Consider the following 17612-nt stretch of genomic DNA (forward strand, 5'->3'; position numbering starts at 1 on the left):
TATTTTTCATGAGATACCAGATCACATTTTTTAAGCCCTATTAATGCGTAACATGAGGGGATTGATGCAGATCAATCCAATGGACTACAAAATTTCAAAATAAAAAATCGTTCATCTCATAACAATATTGTATGAATGGTCAGTATTATATAAATTTAATATCTTCTTTCAACCATTAAGTGAAAAGCTGTAGGAGATTCCCATTAACACAACTCTTCAGAGTTAGGTTTGGATTTGGTGTGAATCAGTAATCGGTAAATTTTTGGACAGATAGATGGATCCTCTTATTTTTGTACCTTTTTTATTTGCGTGCACAGTTGAGTGATGCAAGTTTTCCTTTCAGATGCAGGTTTAACCATCAAAGCAGAGAAACCACAGAGAGGATGGAAGGGTAATGCTGAACATGTGCTCATGTTCTTCGAAATGTCAAAGATTATTTCCATGGAATTTAGGTTTTTTTTTTTCATATTTAGATTCTTCAGATAATATACACCTTACCACTTCTGCAGTGTAGTCTACACTCTACATCATACAGAAGGGAGTATAGAAATAGAAACCGTAATTAACTGATTGCACTGAAGAGTGTAAACTAAACTACGTAGTAAATAAGATACTGGGTGAAAAGTCTATGAAATTATACCATGATGATTTCTTACATAGTCCTCGCATTTATTTACAAATTAAAACAAAAGATTTAATTGGTACATTCTGTATTCAAACATACACACACACACACCTTGGAGAATTGCAACCATTTCTAGTGTTCTGTTAACATTTTCTCCAGCTCGTCTTGCCAGTCAAAATGGCAATCCTCTTCAAAATCCCTGTGAATAGAGCAGAAAAGAGAAGTTGTTAAAGGGAGAAACAGAAAATGAAGATGAAATAGGGAAATGGAAAAGGGAAGACAGTTGGTTTTTTATTATTGACTCACGTATCTTCATCATCTGAACGGGCTTCAAGTCTGTTCTGGTCAATGTGAACTTCTTCCGGACCGTCTGGAACATCATCATTCTGCTCTGCAGCCAAAAGACAAAGTAAAGCTTTAGCACCTGCACAACACACACACGCATGCACACACAAGACTGTCCTTGGTTTCAAAACCCTTTGTTACCACATAGATATTATATTCTTGGCTCTGTGCATTAGTCTGGGTCTTGGCTTGTAGTTTCATGCCACAGTCACTTCCTAGTCTGCTGAAGCTGATCAATGGAATTTAGAGATACCTGAAGTTTAGGCCACACCTGAAGCTCCACCTTCTTCCTACATAACCTTCTATAAATTTCTGTTTCTCTCTTTCTCTGTTCGTGATTAATTTTCCACACCCACATCCTCTCCATCTCATCTCCAAGAGTATTTATAGGTTGTGTAAGACAAAGCAGAAGCTGCCCAGAACTCAGCGTTCTCCCCCATTTTACAATCTCACAGTCATCTACTTCTTGTATTTGAGTTCTGGGTGTGGTTTAATCTCACAAATTACCCTTTCCCACCACTGCTGTACCTACCACAGATTCAGAAACATCACAATTCACATGCACTTACTGTGTCTGTGGATAATGTAGGTGTTGAAGGCTGTGCTCAGAGAAGCTTTCTCCAAGAGGCTCAAAAGTCTTTCAGGGGGATCCTTGTCCCATTGCCTTCTTTCCCGTTTTGGCATTTCCATAAATCCCTCCGCTATATGTCAAACACGAAACATGGTAGAAAAAAACCCCAGATTGTTCAGAACTCTGTCAGGAACGTACATTCATATAAACATAATTTATTATTCTCTTTTTGTCACACACAAATTTACCATAGAAATTATTTAAGAATGCAACTATTTGTGGCATTCAATGTATATTCATCTTTGCTTATCCAAGTTAGTCCTGCTGACAACAATGATGTGCACATTAATTTCTCCTTAGGAATAATAGTTGCAATGATATCGGTGGGTAAAATGCAAACTTCCTCAAAAATGTGAGTCAAACTAGCACATCATTATAGTTCTGCCTTGGTGCATATGTTTGTGTCTTGAAATTATGACTTCTTGTTACTGAAATTATGAGCAAGAGGTTCATTAATACAACCCCGATTCCAAAAAAGTTGGGACAAAGTACAAATTGTAAATAAAAACGGAATGCAATGATGTGGAAGTTTCAAAATTCCATATTTTATTCAGAATAGAACATAGATGACATATCAAATGTTTAAACTGAGAAAATGTATCATTTAAAGAGAAAAATTAGGTGATATTAAATTTCATGACAACAACACATCTCAAAAAAGTTGGGACAAGGCCATGTTTACCACTGTGAGACATCCCCTTTTCTCTTTACAACAGTCTGTAAACGTCTGGGGACTGAGGAGACAAGTTGCTCAAGTTTAGGGATAGGAATGTTAACCCATTCTTGTCTAATGTAGGATTCTAGTTGCTCAACTGTCTTAGGTCTTTTTTGTCGTGTCTTCTTTAGTCCGAATGACACGGCGTCCCTGATTTCCATAAAGAACTTCAAATTTTGATTCGTCTGACCACAGAACAGTTTTCCACTTTGCCACAGTCCATTTTAAATGAGCCTTGGCCCAGAGAAGACGTCTGCGCTTCTGGATCATGTTTAGATACGGCTTCTTCTTTGAACTATAGAGTTTTAGCTGGCAACGGCGGATGGCATGGTGAATTGTGTTCACAGATAATGTTCTCTGGAAATATTCCTGAGCCCATTTTGTGATTTCCAGTACAGAAGCATGCCTGTATGTGATGCAGTGCCGTCTAAGGGCCCGAAGATCACGGGCACCCAGTATGGTTTTCCGGCCTTGACCCTTACGCACAGAGATTCTTCCAGATTCTCTGAATCTTTTGATGATATTATGCACTGTAGATGATGATATGTTCAAACTCTTTGCAATTTTACACTGTCGAACTCCTTTCTGATATTGCTCCACTATTTGTCGGTGCAGAATTAGGGGGATTGGTGATCCTCTTCCCATCTTTACTTCTGAGAGCCGCTGCCACTCCAAGATGCTCTTTTTATACCCAGTCATGTTAATGACCTATTGCCAATTGACCTAATGAGTTACAATTTGGTCCTCCAGCTGTTCCTTTTTTGTACCTTTAACTTTTCCAGCCCCTTATTGCCCCGTCCCAACTTTTTTGAGATGTGTTGCTGTCATGAAATTTCAAAATGTCTCACTTTTGACATTTGATATGTTGTCTATGTTCTATTGTGAATACAATATCAGTTTTTGAGATTTGTAAATTATTGCATTCTGTTTTTATTTACAATTTGTAATTGGTCCCAACTTTTTTGGAATCGGGGTTGTACATTGGTGTAATTAGAAAAAGTAGGAAAACATCTCAAAGAACAAACAACTTTCAATAATTTAAATATTTTTTAATAATCCTAACTAAAGATAAAAGGCATGTTGGACATGGACAGGTTATTAGTGTAAATCGTAGACGGAGGTTGAAATGAGGGAAATGCAAAAAATATGGAGTAGCTTGCTGCACCTTTATTAGAGTCAGACCCTTGTATGGTTGCCGTGTCACCAGAGGAAATGATGTCAGCATTCCCAAGGACCTGTAGCACTGTGCTGGAGGGTTCTTTTGCCCACCTCTTTCGGGTAGCTACGTTACCCCTCTGATTCTCAGACGAATTTCTGAAACTAGTGTCTGAACAAGAGATAAATTACTCAGTTTGTCACTGACACGCTCTAGGACAGTGCTTTTACTTCACTCATAAACATACAATACCATACCTAAAGACCATATTTCAGGCAATCACAGGCAAATGATGCAAGTTTAAAAAAAAAGTCACAGTATTGTACCAGTCCTTCTGGTACAGTAAGTACCTTTAGCTGTAGATGTGTTTAATAAACTCTTCTGGCCCAGAAACTTGGCCACTTTCTCTCCTTCTTCTCTTCTCCACTGGTTTACTCGTTTCTCTGATAGTTCCTTGGTTTCTTTCTTGGGCAGTTCCTTACAAAAAATATATATATATATATGCCACCATTAATGTGTATGCTCTTGTAACTTTTGGTTATATGAATATACATGTAGGAACATCATTAATGAGACTAATCGGACCTAAACTGGACTATAGCACCTTTCATGATACATTCATATTGTTTGTACCTGTACTGTACACTACCTGACTGTGCATATTATCAAAAATGTCTAATATGGCAATTATTCCGAGAATATAAGCAGGTAGCACTCATCTCATCATCTCTAGCCGCTTTATCCTGTTCTACAGGGTCGCAGGCAAGCTGGAGCCTATCCCAGCTGACTACGGGTGAAAGGCGGGGTACACCCTGGACAAGTCGCCAGGTCATCACAGGGCTGACACATAGACACAGACAACCATTCACACTCACATTCACACCTACGGTCAATTTAGAGTCACCAGTTAACCTAACCTGCATGTCTTTGGACTGTGGGGGAAACCGGAGCACCCGGAGGAAACCCACGCGGACACGGGGAGAACATGCAAACTCCACACAGAAAGGCCCTCGCCGGCCACGGGGCTCGAACCCGGACCTTCTTTCTGTGAGGCGACAGCGCTAACCACTACACCACCGTGCTGCCCCTGCAGTTAGCACTGATAAATAAAAATATTTTAAAATATTTTTATCATTATATGCAGGTGTTGTAACTCTGTTCGTGTCTTTCAGTGGAGAATAAATTAAATCTTTAAATGCGATTATCTCCCTTTTCTCTTCTGGATGTAACCTGATTTTAAAATGCTATTTTAACTTTTATTTGAGACACAGGCAAACGTGAACCCTAGTTCAGTTTAGTGAAAACCTGAAGTTTACAAAACACTGTGAAAGTGTGAAAACAATGTGCACTACCTCTTCAGGTATGTGTTTGTGGAGCAGTCTGGACACACGGTGAGAGCTGAGGATGGTGTGTATGGAAGGCCTGTCTCTTGGGTTGGTTTTAAACATGTGTTTAATCAAGTAGTGAAGCTCATAGGGAAGGTGACTGGGCAAAGGTGTGTAAGACCCACGACACACTTTCAAAATCAGACTCTTCCAGCTACGGGCCTTAAACTGAAACCAGAACAGCACAGAGTAAACAGCAACAAGGTCATAGATCATATCAGTCATAATAATTTATTGCCTCGTCAGACCGAAAGGGTAAATGTACGCACCGGATGATGTAAAGTGCAGAGTTCATAGAGGACACAGCCTAAAGACCAGATATCACTATAAAACACATAGGATGGTATGAAGTGCTTTATCCAGCTTGTTACATAGATATATTAGATCTGACAGACTAAAATCCAAGCTCTGTACCTCTTGTTATTGTATGGTTGGTTGTCCCAGACCTCTGGAGACACGTAGTATGGAGTTCCAACATAGGTCTGGGCATAAGCTTTTGCACTGATGAATATCACAACATGACTGGGTCATTATTAGGATCTGTCACATGTAATTTTTCCCCAGATGTTTGTATAAGACAAAATACAAAAGAAGCTTTTCAGCAGACTACCTCTTAAGAGCACATGCCGACCCAAAATCTCCCAGTTTGACTGTGCCTTGGTCTGTCAGGAATATGTTCTGAGCAAATAAAAAATGTTGCAAGACAACTTGGACAATGAACAATAATAATATGAGCGAACATCTCTTAGTCTGCACTAAAGTTGTATCCTATCACAATATAACACTTTCATAGTGTTTAAGAGATGTGGTTAGTGATACTGACCTGTATGTTTTTATTTTTATATATATATATATATATATATATATATATATATATATATATATATATATATATATATATATATCATCTCATTCTCATCTCATATATATATATATATATATATATATATATATATATATATATATATATATATATATATATATATATACACACAGTACCAGTCAAAAGTGTACACACACTGAATTCAATGGTTTTTCTTTATTTTTATCAATTAAAAGTCACTTCACGTCTTAAAGGAACAGTCCACCATACTTCCATAATGAAATATGCTCTTATCTGAATTGAGACGAGCTGCTCCGTACCTCTCCGAGCTTTGCGCGACCTCCCAGTCAGTCAGACGCGCTGTCACTCCTGTTAGCAATGTAGCTAGGCTCAGCATGGCCAATGGTATTTTTTGGGGCTGTAGTTAGATGCGACCAAACTCTTCCGCGTTTTTCCTGTTTACATAGGTTTATATGACCAGTGATATGAAACAAGTTCAGTTACACAAATTGAAATGTAGCGATTTTCTATGCTATGGAAAGTCCGCACTATAATGACAGGCGTACTAACACCTTCTGCGCGCTTCGGCAGCGCATTGATATCTGAGCTCCGTATCAATGCGCTGCTGAAGCGCGCAGAAGGTGTTAGTACGCCTGTCATTATAATGCGGACTTTCCATAGCATAGAAAATCGCTACGTTTCAATTTGTGTAACTGAACTTGTTTCATATCACTGGTCATATAAACCTACGTAAACAGGAAAAACGCGGAAGAGTTTGGTCGCATCTAACTACAGCCCCAAAAAATACCGTTGGCCATACTGAGCCTAGCTACATTGCTAACAGGAGTGACAGCGCGTCTGACTGCGTCTGACTGACTGGGAGGTCGCGCAAAGCTCGGAGAGGTACGGAGCAGCTCGTCTCAATTCAGATAAGAGCATATTTCATTATGGAAGTACGGTGGACTGTTCCTTTAAAGTAATGATGGATGTCGTTTCTCTTTACTTAGTTAAGCAGATTCTTGACATAATATGGATTACTCCAGTTGTGGAATAGGGCTAGTTACTGTATTTTTATTATTTACTATTTGATCTCAAATGCATTAAGAAGGCAAGAAATTACACTAATTAACTTCTGCTGAAACACATTCCAGGTGACTACCTCATGAAGCTGGTTAAGATAACGCCAACAGTGTGTAAAGTGTCATCAAGGTAAACGGTGGCTACTTTGGAGAATCTAAAATATTCAATATTTTGTTTTTTTTTTAAACACATTTTTGTTTACCATCTCATCTCATTATCTCTAGCCGCTTTATCCTGTTCTACAGGGTCGCAGGCAAGCTGGAGCCTATCCCAGCTGACTACAGGCGAAAGGCGGGGTACACCCTGGACAAGTCGCCAGGTCATCACAGGGCTGACACATAGACACAGACAACCATTCACACTCACATTCACACCTACGGTCAATTTAGAGCCACCAGTTAACCTAACCTGCATGTCTTTGGACTGTGGGGGAAACCGGAGCACCCAGAGGAAACCCACGCGGACACGGGGAGAACATGCAAACTCCACACAGAAAGGCCCTCGCCGGCCACGGGGCTCAAACCCGGACCTTCTTGCTGTGAGGCAACAGCGCTAACCACTACACCACCGTGCCGCCTTTGTTTACCATATAATTCCATATTTGTTCCAGATGTTATTTCATAGTTGTGATGTCTTCAGTATTGTTCTACAATGTAGAAAATAGTCTAAATATATAAAAATCTATGAATGTATAGGGGTGTCCAAACTTTTTGCTGGTACTAAGATATATATATATATATATATATATATATATATATATATATATATATATATATATATATATAAAATTTGACAAACCTTTTTTCCCCCCTACAGTAACTCTACATGCAATATGAATGTGTAAGTCAGTTAAGTGGGGAAAACATTTACTTCATAAAGGATGAATACTGTAGATACAACACATTCTGCACATCTACTAAAAACACTACCAGAATCCATAGCTGGTTTTTGGGGGGGTGTTTTTTTTTTTACCTTTGATTTTAAATCTCGATGAAGAACTCGTTTATCATGAATGTGCTTTGTGCCCAGACACATCTGTGAAAACCACCGGAGTATCTGTAGAGACAGATCATTGACTACACACCAAATCTGGCCTGAAAATATCACAAACTTCTACAAAATAATTTTTACATTAATTTTGTTATTTATACTGAAATAATGATTTTACCATATCCTCAGGGAATAGAGAGCCTTTTTGCTGCTGCATTCTTTGGAGAAGGTCACCTCCACTACAGAACTCCATAACAATGTACAGATGGCCATCATCTGGAAAGAGTGAGAAAGACCAGAAAGAGAGAATTAAAGTAAAATAATCAAATTGGTGTGTACGGGTTTAGATCTCCAGATGTCAGTCCAGAGAGGCAATTCACTTAAAGAAGCTGGTTGTAATTTTTTTTCCTGCACCTTACAGTATATGACACAAATTGTGATTGAAATATATTAAAAAGACAAGACTTGCTCTTCTCTTAACAGAGTTACTGTATGTATACCTTGCCTATTTGTGAACAGGGCTGAACATGACAATCTGTCATCTTTTTCCAGCCTGAAAACTTATAAACACAAGCCTGAAATGAATATATTAGTCAGACCCATTACTGTTCTTTTAAGTATTATTGAGATATGATTATTATAGGGTTACGACTGTTTAAATATCACCCTGAAGTGGCCATGTCTCTTCAAGCTGCACAAGTTCTTTTCATTTTTGCCTTTTTTTAAAAAAGGTATTTTAACTTGGACGTACTTGGTTCTAAATCAAAAGCACTTATTTCCTATCTTGCCATAGTGATCATTTTGCATGGACAGGTGTATTACCTCAAGCAGCCTCAGCTTAAAAGTCAGCATTTTCAAGGAGAGGGAAACAGGCCAAGGGAAAATGCATTTGTACAAGGTCCAAAAACTTTGTCAAACGCCCTACGTGTGGATTCAGAGAGCTGCCTATAAACAGTCTAACATGCAATTAAATGTGTTGGTGCAGTAACTTAAAATCGATAACAGGTACTGCTTTTAAGTAGTGAGTTTATTAATTATTATTTTATTAATTTATTATTCATTTTATTTATTTGTTCATTTTTTAAAATTGAACACATAAATAAAATGAATAATAACATGCCATTTTAAATTATTGCACATGGTGTAGTGGTTAGCACTGTCGCCTCACAGCAAGAAGGTTCTGGGTTCGAGCCCTGTAGCCGACGGGGGCCTTTCTGTGTAGAGTTTGCATGTTCTCTCCGTGTCTGCATGGGTTTCCTCCAGGCACTCCAGTTTCCTCCCACATGTCAAACATTAGGTAACAACACATAGTCACTGGGGTTGCATAACCAGTGCATACTTAGTGCCAGTCCCAAACCCGGATAGATTGAGGAGGGTTGTGTCAGGAAGGGCATCCGGTGTAAAACCGATGCCAAATCAGATATGCGGATCATGATGAACATAAGACATAATAATTCATTTTTAAATTGTTGTTCATTTTTAAATTGCCTATCCCAGCTGACTACGGGCGAAAGGCGGGGTACACCCTGGACAAGTCGCCAGGTCATCACAGGGCTGACACATAGACACAGACAACCATTCACACTCACATTCACACCTACGGTCAATTTAGAGTCACCAGTTAACCTAACCTGCATGTCTTTGGACTGTGGGGGAAACCGGAGCACCCGGAGGAAACCCACGCGGACACGGGGAGAACATGTAAACTCCACACAGAAAGGCCCTCGCCGGCCATGGGGCTTGAACCCAGGACCTTCTTGCTGTGAGGCGACAGCGCTAACCACTACACCACCGTGCCGCCCATATACCAGAACACTTTTTTAAAATGATTGGTATCAGTATCAGGTTACTGTTAGTTTGTTTGTTTTATCTGTAACCGCTTATCCCGTGCGGGGTTGCGGGGGACAAGCTGGAGCCTATCCCAGCTGACCATGGGTGAGAGGTGGGGTACACCCTGGACAAGTCGCCAGCTCATTGCAGGGCTGACACACACATAAGAGACACAAACAACTAGTCAATTTAGAACCACCAATTAACCTAACCTGCATATCTTTGGACTGTGGGAGGAAACCCACGCGGGAACGGGGAGAACATGCAAACTCCACACAGAAAGGCCCCTGTCGGCTTGAACCCAGAACCTTCCTGTTGTGAAGCAACAATGCTAACCACCACACCACTGTGCCACCAAAACAAAATAGAGAGGTTTGATCTTTAATAGTTTTTCATACTAGTCCCAAAGGACAACTTCTGATGTCTGCATTGACCAGTTTGTAGTATGTAAATCATAAAGATATCCTGGTTTTGTGTATACCAGAAGACTTTTTTTAAAGTATCAGAATCTGTCTCAGTATCGGGCTACTCGCTTTAGTATCGGATCGAAAAGAAAATCGGTGATATCAGCCTTCCCTAGCAGTAACTTCATCCACAGGGACACACTGACTCAACCACAAGGTCAAGAGAACAGTGTGAGTGTTAATACAGATCATCTGTAGTGTAGTACAAGCTAACAATGTTATTAGAAGATGCTTTCATGCTGAAACGTTTAAAATATGCTCACGAGAGACGGACCTTCAAATGACTCTCTGAAAGCCACAACATTTGGATGCTTCATTGTGGACAGGAGAACCGCCTCTCTGCGCGCACGCTCCATTCTGCCCTCTGCCTGTGTGAAACCAGAATCAAACATGAACAAGACCTTTATTATTATTATCATTAATAATAATAATAATAATAATAATAATAATAATTATTATTATTATTATTATTAATATACTTTATAATAATACCATTGTTATATAGTATAGTATAATAATACTATAATAATACCATTATTATTATTATTACACTATACTTTATAATAATACTATTGTTATATAGTATAGTATAATAATACTACAATAATAATACTATTATTATTATTATTTCATTATATAGTATAATAATACTATAATAATACCATTATTATTATTATTATTATTATTATACTATACTTTATAATAATACTATAATAATACCATTATTATTATTATTATTATTATTATTTCAGGATGTCAGCCAATGTTACCTTTGGTAGTCGTATTTCTTTCATAACCCATTTTATTTTGTCAGTTTTGGGTTGAACCAAGAGAGCCCGTCCGAAAGATCCTTCACCGATGACTTTAATAACCGTGTACTGATCCATTACAAGGAAAAAAAAAAAAGGCTTTTTATAAGTTCTAGAAATATCACCTGGTTAAAGTTAACCGATTCGTTATATTAGATTTATTTGCCTAAAGCAGGCAACGTGGACCAAAACAGTCAGAAATCTGCGCATGCGTTATTCTTTGTTTATTATCTGTCCCAATGGCGAGAAGAATTCTGAGAATACAAAAGTGACATTAGATCAGTGGGATGTCTGGGATTATTAACCCATATTATATATATTTACAACAGAGTTAACAATAAGGGTAAAAAACCACGATAAAAACCCCTGTTTAACCTGTTCAAACTAATAATTTCATTGTATAAAATTACTTCCGTGTTATTGTGTGACGCACGATGCAATGGGCGTGGCCTCTGCTGTCCTCAACTGAACTGTAGGCACGTTTTTTTTCTTACAGTTAATCTAATTAATGTTAAAGCCGGTTACCGGGCAGGTTTTAGTCAAACCGTTTTACATATCAGTGATAAATAAATAAATAAATAAATAAATAAATGTTCTGGAGTTCACCTGTTTCTCCATCAGTGCGCATGTGCGAAATCATGGCGTCTCTTGTATGGCTGCTTTGAGTGATGGGTGTACTCACTGTCATTCTCTGTGGGCTGTGATCATCTGCTGTTCTGTGTTCTTCAGGGAAACTTGGTCCAAATTGCTTATAGATTAGTTTGTAATTATAGCTACACGTGCTTTAAAGTAGAGAATATATTGCTGCCAGAGGCTTTGTTGCTCAACTGCATGCTTTCAGTGTCTCTGTGTGAAAAAACTAGATTAAAAGCTTCATATGTAAATTTGATTAACTGATATGACGCAACTAAAACTGTAATTACTTTGTTCTTTAGAGACATCTCTCTCTCTCTCTGTGTTCCATAGGGTTGCCACCTGTGTCTGACAAAAATCCTGGACATTTCGACCATCCAATCGACCTTTTTGCTTGTAAGCAACGGCGCCCTTCGCACATCTAACCCAAGACAAAAATCGCCCTTCTACGCTGAAATTGTATTGCTCTAATTAGTAAAAATGACGCTTTTGCTAGTTATTTGTTTCGTTAATTGCTTTACATAATATAGCAGGTCTTCATTATTTTGGTTTATTTCCAACAGTTTTTGGTTGTGGACACCTGGGGGCAGTAGTGGGCACAGGTAAAAGGGGAATACATAATTAAGTTCTGTTTGTTTGCTTATGTGGAATAAAAATAAATAATCTAATTTTTCATTGTATCTAAGAATACCTGAATGTAACAATGTAAGGTGTAGTGTCAAACAGCTTACCTGATTGCTTAGAGTGTGGTGTGTGCTTTGCTTGTGCTTGCCTGTGCCTCTGCTGCTCTTGGCTAAACAAATACATAGGAGGACATGTAACTGATATAACTGGGCACATACAGTACATACAGGAGTATGTACTACACTACACTATTTCATTTAATTCACCAAAACCTTACCTAATCTTCCATTTATATTTGGTGTTTTTCTTTGCTGCTGCTATGAGTCCTGGCTGATTTTCAATGAATGTCTTGAACTCAGTACAGGACAACTGAAAGTTTAGCCTGACTTGAAGCTCAGCCTTCACCATTGCAACAGAGAGTCTGTTTCTTTTATCAGTCCAAGCATCCTCCATTGCCCCTTTTCCACCAAAGCAGTTCCAGGGCTGGTTCGGGGCCAGTGCTTAGTTTGGAACCGGGTTTTCTGTTTCCACTGACAAAGAACTGGCTCTGGGGACAGAAAAACCGGTTCCAGGCTAGCACCAGCTCTCTGCTGGGCCAGAGGAAAGAACTGCTTACGTCAGCGGGGGGCGGAGTTGTTAAGACCAACAACAATAACAAGACCGCGAAAGATCGCCATTTTTAAGCGAAGAGAAGCAGCAGCTGTACAAACACGAAATCATCCATTATTATTATTATTATTATTATTATTATTATTATTGTTGTTGCTGCTACTGCTTCCGTGTCATTTTTGCTTCGATATTCGCGCCAAGGTTTATGTAAACGTAGCGCTGTAACTGACGTATACAGCCACGTAAGTGACGTATACAGCGACGTAATGACGTGGCTCCGCTTAGCATGGCGAGCTATGGAAAAGCAAACTGGTTCTCAGCTGGCTCGCAAGTTGAAATACACATTTTGCCCATCATGTACAAAAAACCGGGGCATTCAGTGTCCCGGATTTTTCTTTTTTTTTTCCGGGACAGACCATGAAAATCCGGGACAATCAGGAAAAACCGGGACAGGTGGCAACACTGTTCCATAGCCTGGAAGATTTGTTTCAGTCATAAATAAATTATATTGCACAGCACAGTAATTAGTCTGTGTTTTCATTTTAGGTTTCTCATCTCAGTTACATACTTGGCTTTACTCAAAGAACAAGTCCCAGGGTTCCCTCTGGCATATTGTAGCTAGATTGCCTTTATACTTGATTTATGGAACTACTGTATCTGCTTCACAGATTCATTCAACAAGCTTTTGAAATTGAAATCTTTATTTTGAACATGTGTAAACAGTGAACAGTAAAATCAAAACAAAACCAAACAAAGTAAATAACCATAATCATAGAAAAAATAAAATAAAAAGAATATATATATATATATATATATATATATATATATATATATATATATATATATATATATATATATATATATATATATATATATATATGACTAATTTTACTACTAATTAACTAATAATAATTAAAATGAACTTAAACATGTTCGAAAAGGAGTAGGAAGAAGTAAAAACTTATTAACTCCTACCCCCACTCTCTATTTCCCTATGCTCATGTATGATACCAATTATTATTTCATCTAAATATCCGAAAATACTAATGATACTACTAATAAAAATAACAAAATAATAACACAACATATATATATATATATATATATATATATATATATATATATATATATATATATATATATATATATATATATCAGTATAATACTAATTATAATAATACGAATAAAAATAACCACTAAAATAACATCAGTATAGATCAGTATGATAATAATTGATAATAATAGTACAAATAACAACCAAAATAACAACAACAACTAATAAAATAATAAATAATACAGAGCGGCAAGCCCCATCCTGAGAACATCCAGATTCCTCCTCAAGCCCCTTCCTCCCAGCTTCATCCATACTATGTTCTTTCACATGCCACAGAGAGAACCAAGTTACCTGGAACTGGTGAAAACTATGTTTAGTGCACATTTTTCCAATCTTCAACTGTCCAGTTTGGATGAGCCTGTGCCCACTGATTCCTGATACTGGCTGACAGGAGTGGGACAAAACGTGGTCATCTGCTGTTGTAGCCCATTCACTTCAGGGTTCAACATGTGTGTTTTGAGATGCTTTCCTGCTCAACATGTTTGTAAAGAGTTTACAAGGTCGAGTTAACATAGCATTCCTTTTAGACTCTTCACCATGCTGAAAAAAAGAAAGTTTAATAAAGGTAAATAATAATAATAATAATAATAATAATAATAATAATAATAATGGGGTATAGTGTTCCAGGCCTTTGCTATGGTTTAGGGCAATTAGAGGTCAAAAAGTATATATTTGTGTCTTTTAGGTATCATTCAGGGGGATATTTGTTTTGGGGTTTAAGGGTATTAATGGGTTTAGAAATATTTAGCAGTCTTTATGCAGGGGAGATGTGTTTTTAGATTTAAATAGGAGAGTCTCATTTTGACTATTTAATAATAGCAGGAGATGAGTTATAAACAGGGCAGCACGGTGGTGTAGTGGTTAGCACTGTCGCCTCACAGCAAGAAGGTCCTGGGTTCAAGCCCAGTGGCTGGCGAGGGCCTTTCTGTATGGAATTTGCATGTTCTCCCTGTCTCTGTCCCTCTGGGTGCTCCAGTTTCCCCCACAATCCAAAGACATGCGGTTAGGTTAATTGGTGTCTCTAAATTGACAGTAGGTGTGAATGGTTTCTTGTCTCTGTGTCAACCTGGCGACTTGTCCAGGGTCTCACCCATAGTCAGCTGGGATAGACTCCAGCTTGCTTGCAACCCTGTAGAACAGGATAAGCGACTACAGATAATGGATGGAGTTATAAACATGTAAAAACATCCAGTTTGATCTATTGTATATATATGAAAAGATTGTATGAATTTTAATGTCATGACATGAGCCACACCCTACAGTCAGGAGATAAACACTTAATTGTTTATTTATTTTGTTTTCCTTTTATTAACAAGGGAATCAACATAAATGTAATTTTATTGAAGAAAGCCAACAGAGTCGGGATGTAAATTTAACTTCTCTAAGCTCTTGTTTTATTTGAGCTCACAACCTTCCTATGAGTAGCCTAAAACCTTAACCATTGTATCACCACCTTCCCAATTCCATGGGTCATTAGTAGACATGATAGAGAACACACTGCTTGGTGAAGAGATGGGGAAATAAACTGTCACCGGCTTCAACATTCCTACTCAGGGGCGTGTTTAGCCTATTTTTGGGGGTGCTCAAGCACCCCCGAAAACAAGCTCAGCACCCCCTAGCTCAGCACCCTCAAAAACACTGTTTTTGGACGTAATTTTCAGAAATAAGTGCCCTTGCGCACTGCGCAATGAATGTGTGCGCGGGCGTGTGTGTGTGTTCTTGAATTCACCTGTTAGGTGATAGTTCTCTGAGCAGTAAAATCCCTCTCCTCCTTGCGTCCCCTCTGATCGGGTTGCCTGTCCGCGCGAGTGCTTGCTACGACATGGTGTTTTTTTTAACTGGATTCCACGCCGATGAGGAACTCGAAGTAGCACCTGAGTATTACTGGCATAGCGAGATGTGAAGGTACGGACTGGAGTTACAATTGTTAAACACAACACAATAATATGCATAATGCAATATTGCTGTTCCCTGGTCTATGAACAGAATGATAAAAACGACATTTATCATCCATATCGAGATACTTTTGTGCAGAGCTGTACAAGTGCTACGGTGCTAGACCACCGTGTGTTAGTCAATTTTATTTAATGTAACATAGCGTTTACTAATGTAAACTAATGTAAAATCATAATAATACACACTATTATTACACAATACACAATAACACATTAATTAACAATTACCACTGTTCAAAATGAATAGCTCCAACATTACAAATGCAGTAGTAGGTCTTGTTTAGTTAAAAATATAACGTAAATATTTGTGTCAGTGGTTGTAAATGTGTAGATATCATAGTTTATTGGGTCAGCTTCTGTTAAAACATTGCATAAGTCTAGTCTTGTCTAGTCTAGTCTTCTTGTCTAGTTAAGTCTAGTCTAAATGCGGAATAAACGTGGAAACACTGCACTGTAAAAAAAGAATAGTCGAGAATACTTGAAATTTCAAGGCAACAGTCTGCATTAATAATTTTATGTTTTGCCAACGATGTGCCCATGATAATCCAAACTATGATAACACTGTTATCTTTATTAAGAATTCTTAATTAAGTCAATTTTCAATTCCTCATTCTGCCAACATAGATTTCTCTTTTTGCTGAACAGTGGGATTCACAGTAGTACAAAAAGGCAATTGAGGTTCTCACAATTTTTGGATAGGACAGTGTAGAGACAGGAAATGAGCAGGAGAGAGAGACGGAGAGGGAAATGACCTCAGGTCGGAATCGAACCCGGGTCCCCGGACTTATGGTATGGCACCTTATCCACCTGAGCCACGACAACATGATCTTCAACCAGAGAGAGAACCATGTTGCCCAGCCCTTGCATTTGGGAGAGGAAACCCCGTGTCTTGGTCATTAAGAGCATGCACTGAATAAACACCTGTGGCAATTATGTATTTTCAATTCAGATTATTCACTATTGTATATTTACACATCATTGAGGTGCACCCTATCAGTTTGATGTGGATTTTTCTGTTCCTTAATAATTATTCATATTTTCTTGTCCATTCAATTGTGAATATGGAATTACTTGAACAAAGCATAATTCTATTTTTTAGAATTATCCACATCAAGAAAAATCCACATCAAACTGATAGGGTGCACCTCGATGATGTGTAAATATACAATAGTGAATAATCTGAATTGAAAATACATAATTGTCACAGGTGTTTATTCAGCGCATGCTCTGAATGACCAAGACACGTGGTTTCCTCTCCCAAATGCAAGGGCTGGGCAATGTGGTTCTCTCTCCGGTTGAAGTTCATGTTGTCGTGGCTCAGGTGGATAAGGCGCCATACCATAAATCCGGGGGCCTGGGTTTGATTCTGACCTGAGGTCATTTCCCGAGCTGTCTCTCTCCTGCTCATTTCCTGTCTCTACACTGTCCTATCCAAATAAAGGTGAAAAAAGCCCCCCAAAAATTGTGAGAACCTCAATTGCCTTTTTGCACTACTGTGAATGCCACTGTTCAGCAAAAAGAGAAATCTATGTTGGCAGAATGAGGAATTGAAAATTGACTTAATTAAGAATTCTTAATAAAGATAACAGTGTTATCATAGTTTGGATTATCATGGGCACATCGTTGGCAAAACATAAAATTATTAATGCAGACTGTTGCCTTGAAATTTCAAGTATTCTCAACTATTCTTTTTTACAGTGTGTCGTTCAAGCCAGGTGCCTCTGTCAGCCCTGGGGGCTAAGCACCCCCAAAGATCAGATGCTAGAATCGCCCCTGTTCCTACTGCCTCCCCTGTGTTGGCCACTGACCCGATCTCATTAACCC

The 17612-nt window shown here is 38.3% G+C and overlaps 2 protein-coding genes across 2 annotated transcripts in view; one reads left to right on the forward strand and one right to left on the reverse strand.

Annotated features, from left to right (window-relative positions):
• Positions 1–12123, forward strand: part of rcbtb2 (regulator of chromosome condensation (RCC1) and BTB (POZ) domain containing protein 2) — a 134670-nt gene extending 122547 nt beyond the window's left edge. Inside the window, exon 12 of the mRNA XM_060944166.1 lies at positions 11820–12123. Coding sequence (XP_060800149.1) covers positions 11820–11957 — 138 coding nt within the window. The 3' untranslated portion in view covers positions 11958–12123. The remainder of the gene's footprint in view (positions 1–11819) is intronic.
• On the reverse strand, positions 649–11270 carry nek3 (NIMA related kinase 3). The gene is made up of 13 exons (XM_060898130.1): positions 10815–11270; positions 10319–10412; positions 7929–8026; positions 7733–7816; positions 5468–5535; positions 5272–5358; positions 5127–5181; positions 4825–5025; positions 3823–3949; positions 3482–3643; positions 1540–1671; positions 932–1016; positions 649–824 (listed from the first exon to the last, which is right to left on the reverse strand). The coding sequence occupies exons 1-13, from the start codon at positions 10929–10931 to the stop codon at positions 758–760; spliced, it is 1377 nt and encodes a 458-aa protein (XP_060754113.1). The 5' UTR covers positions 10932–11270; the 3' UTR covers positions 649–757.
• Positions 12124–17612: the final 5489 nt, after the last annotated feature.

Source organism: Neoarius graeffei, chromosome 17, assembly GCF_027579695.1.
Source record: "Neoarius graeffei isolate fNeoGra1 chromosome 17, fNeoGra1.pri, whole genome shotgun sequence".
Taxonomy (NCBI): Eukaryota; Metazoa; Chordata; class Actinopteri; order Siluriformes; family Ariidae; genus Neoarius; species Neoarius graeffei.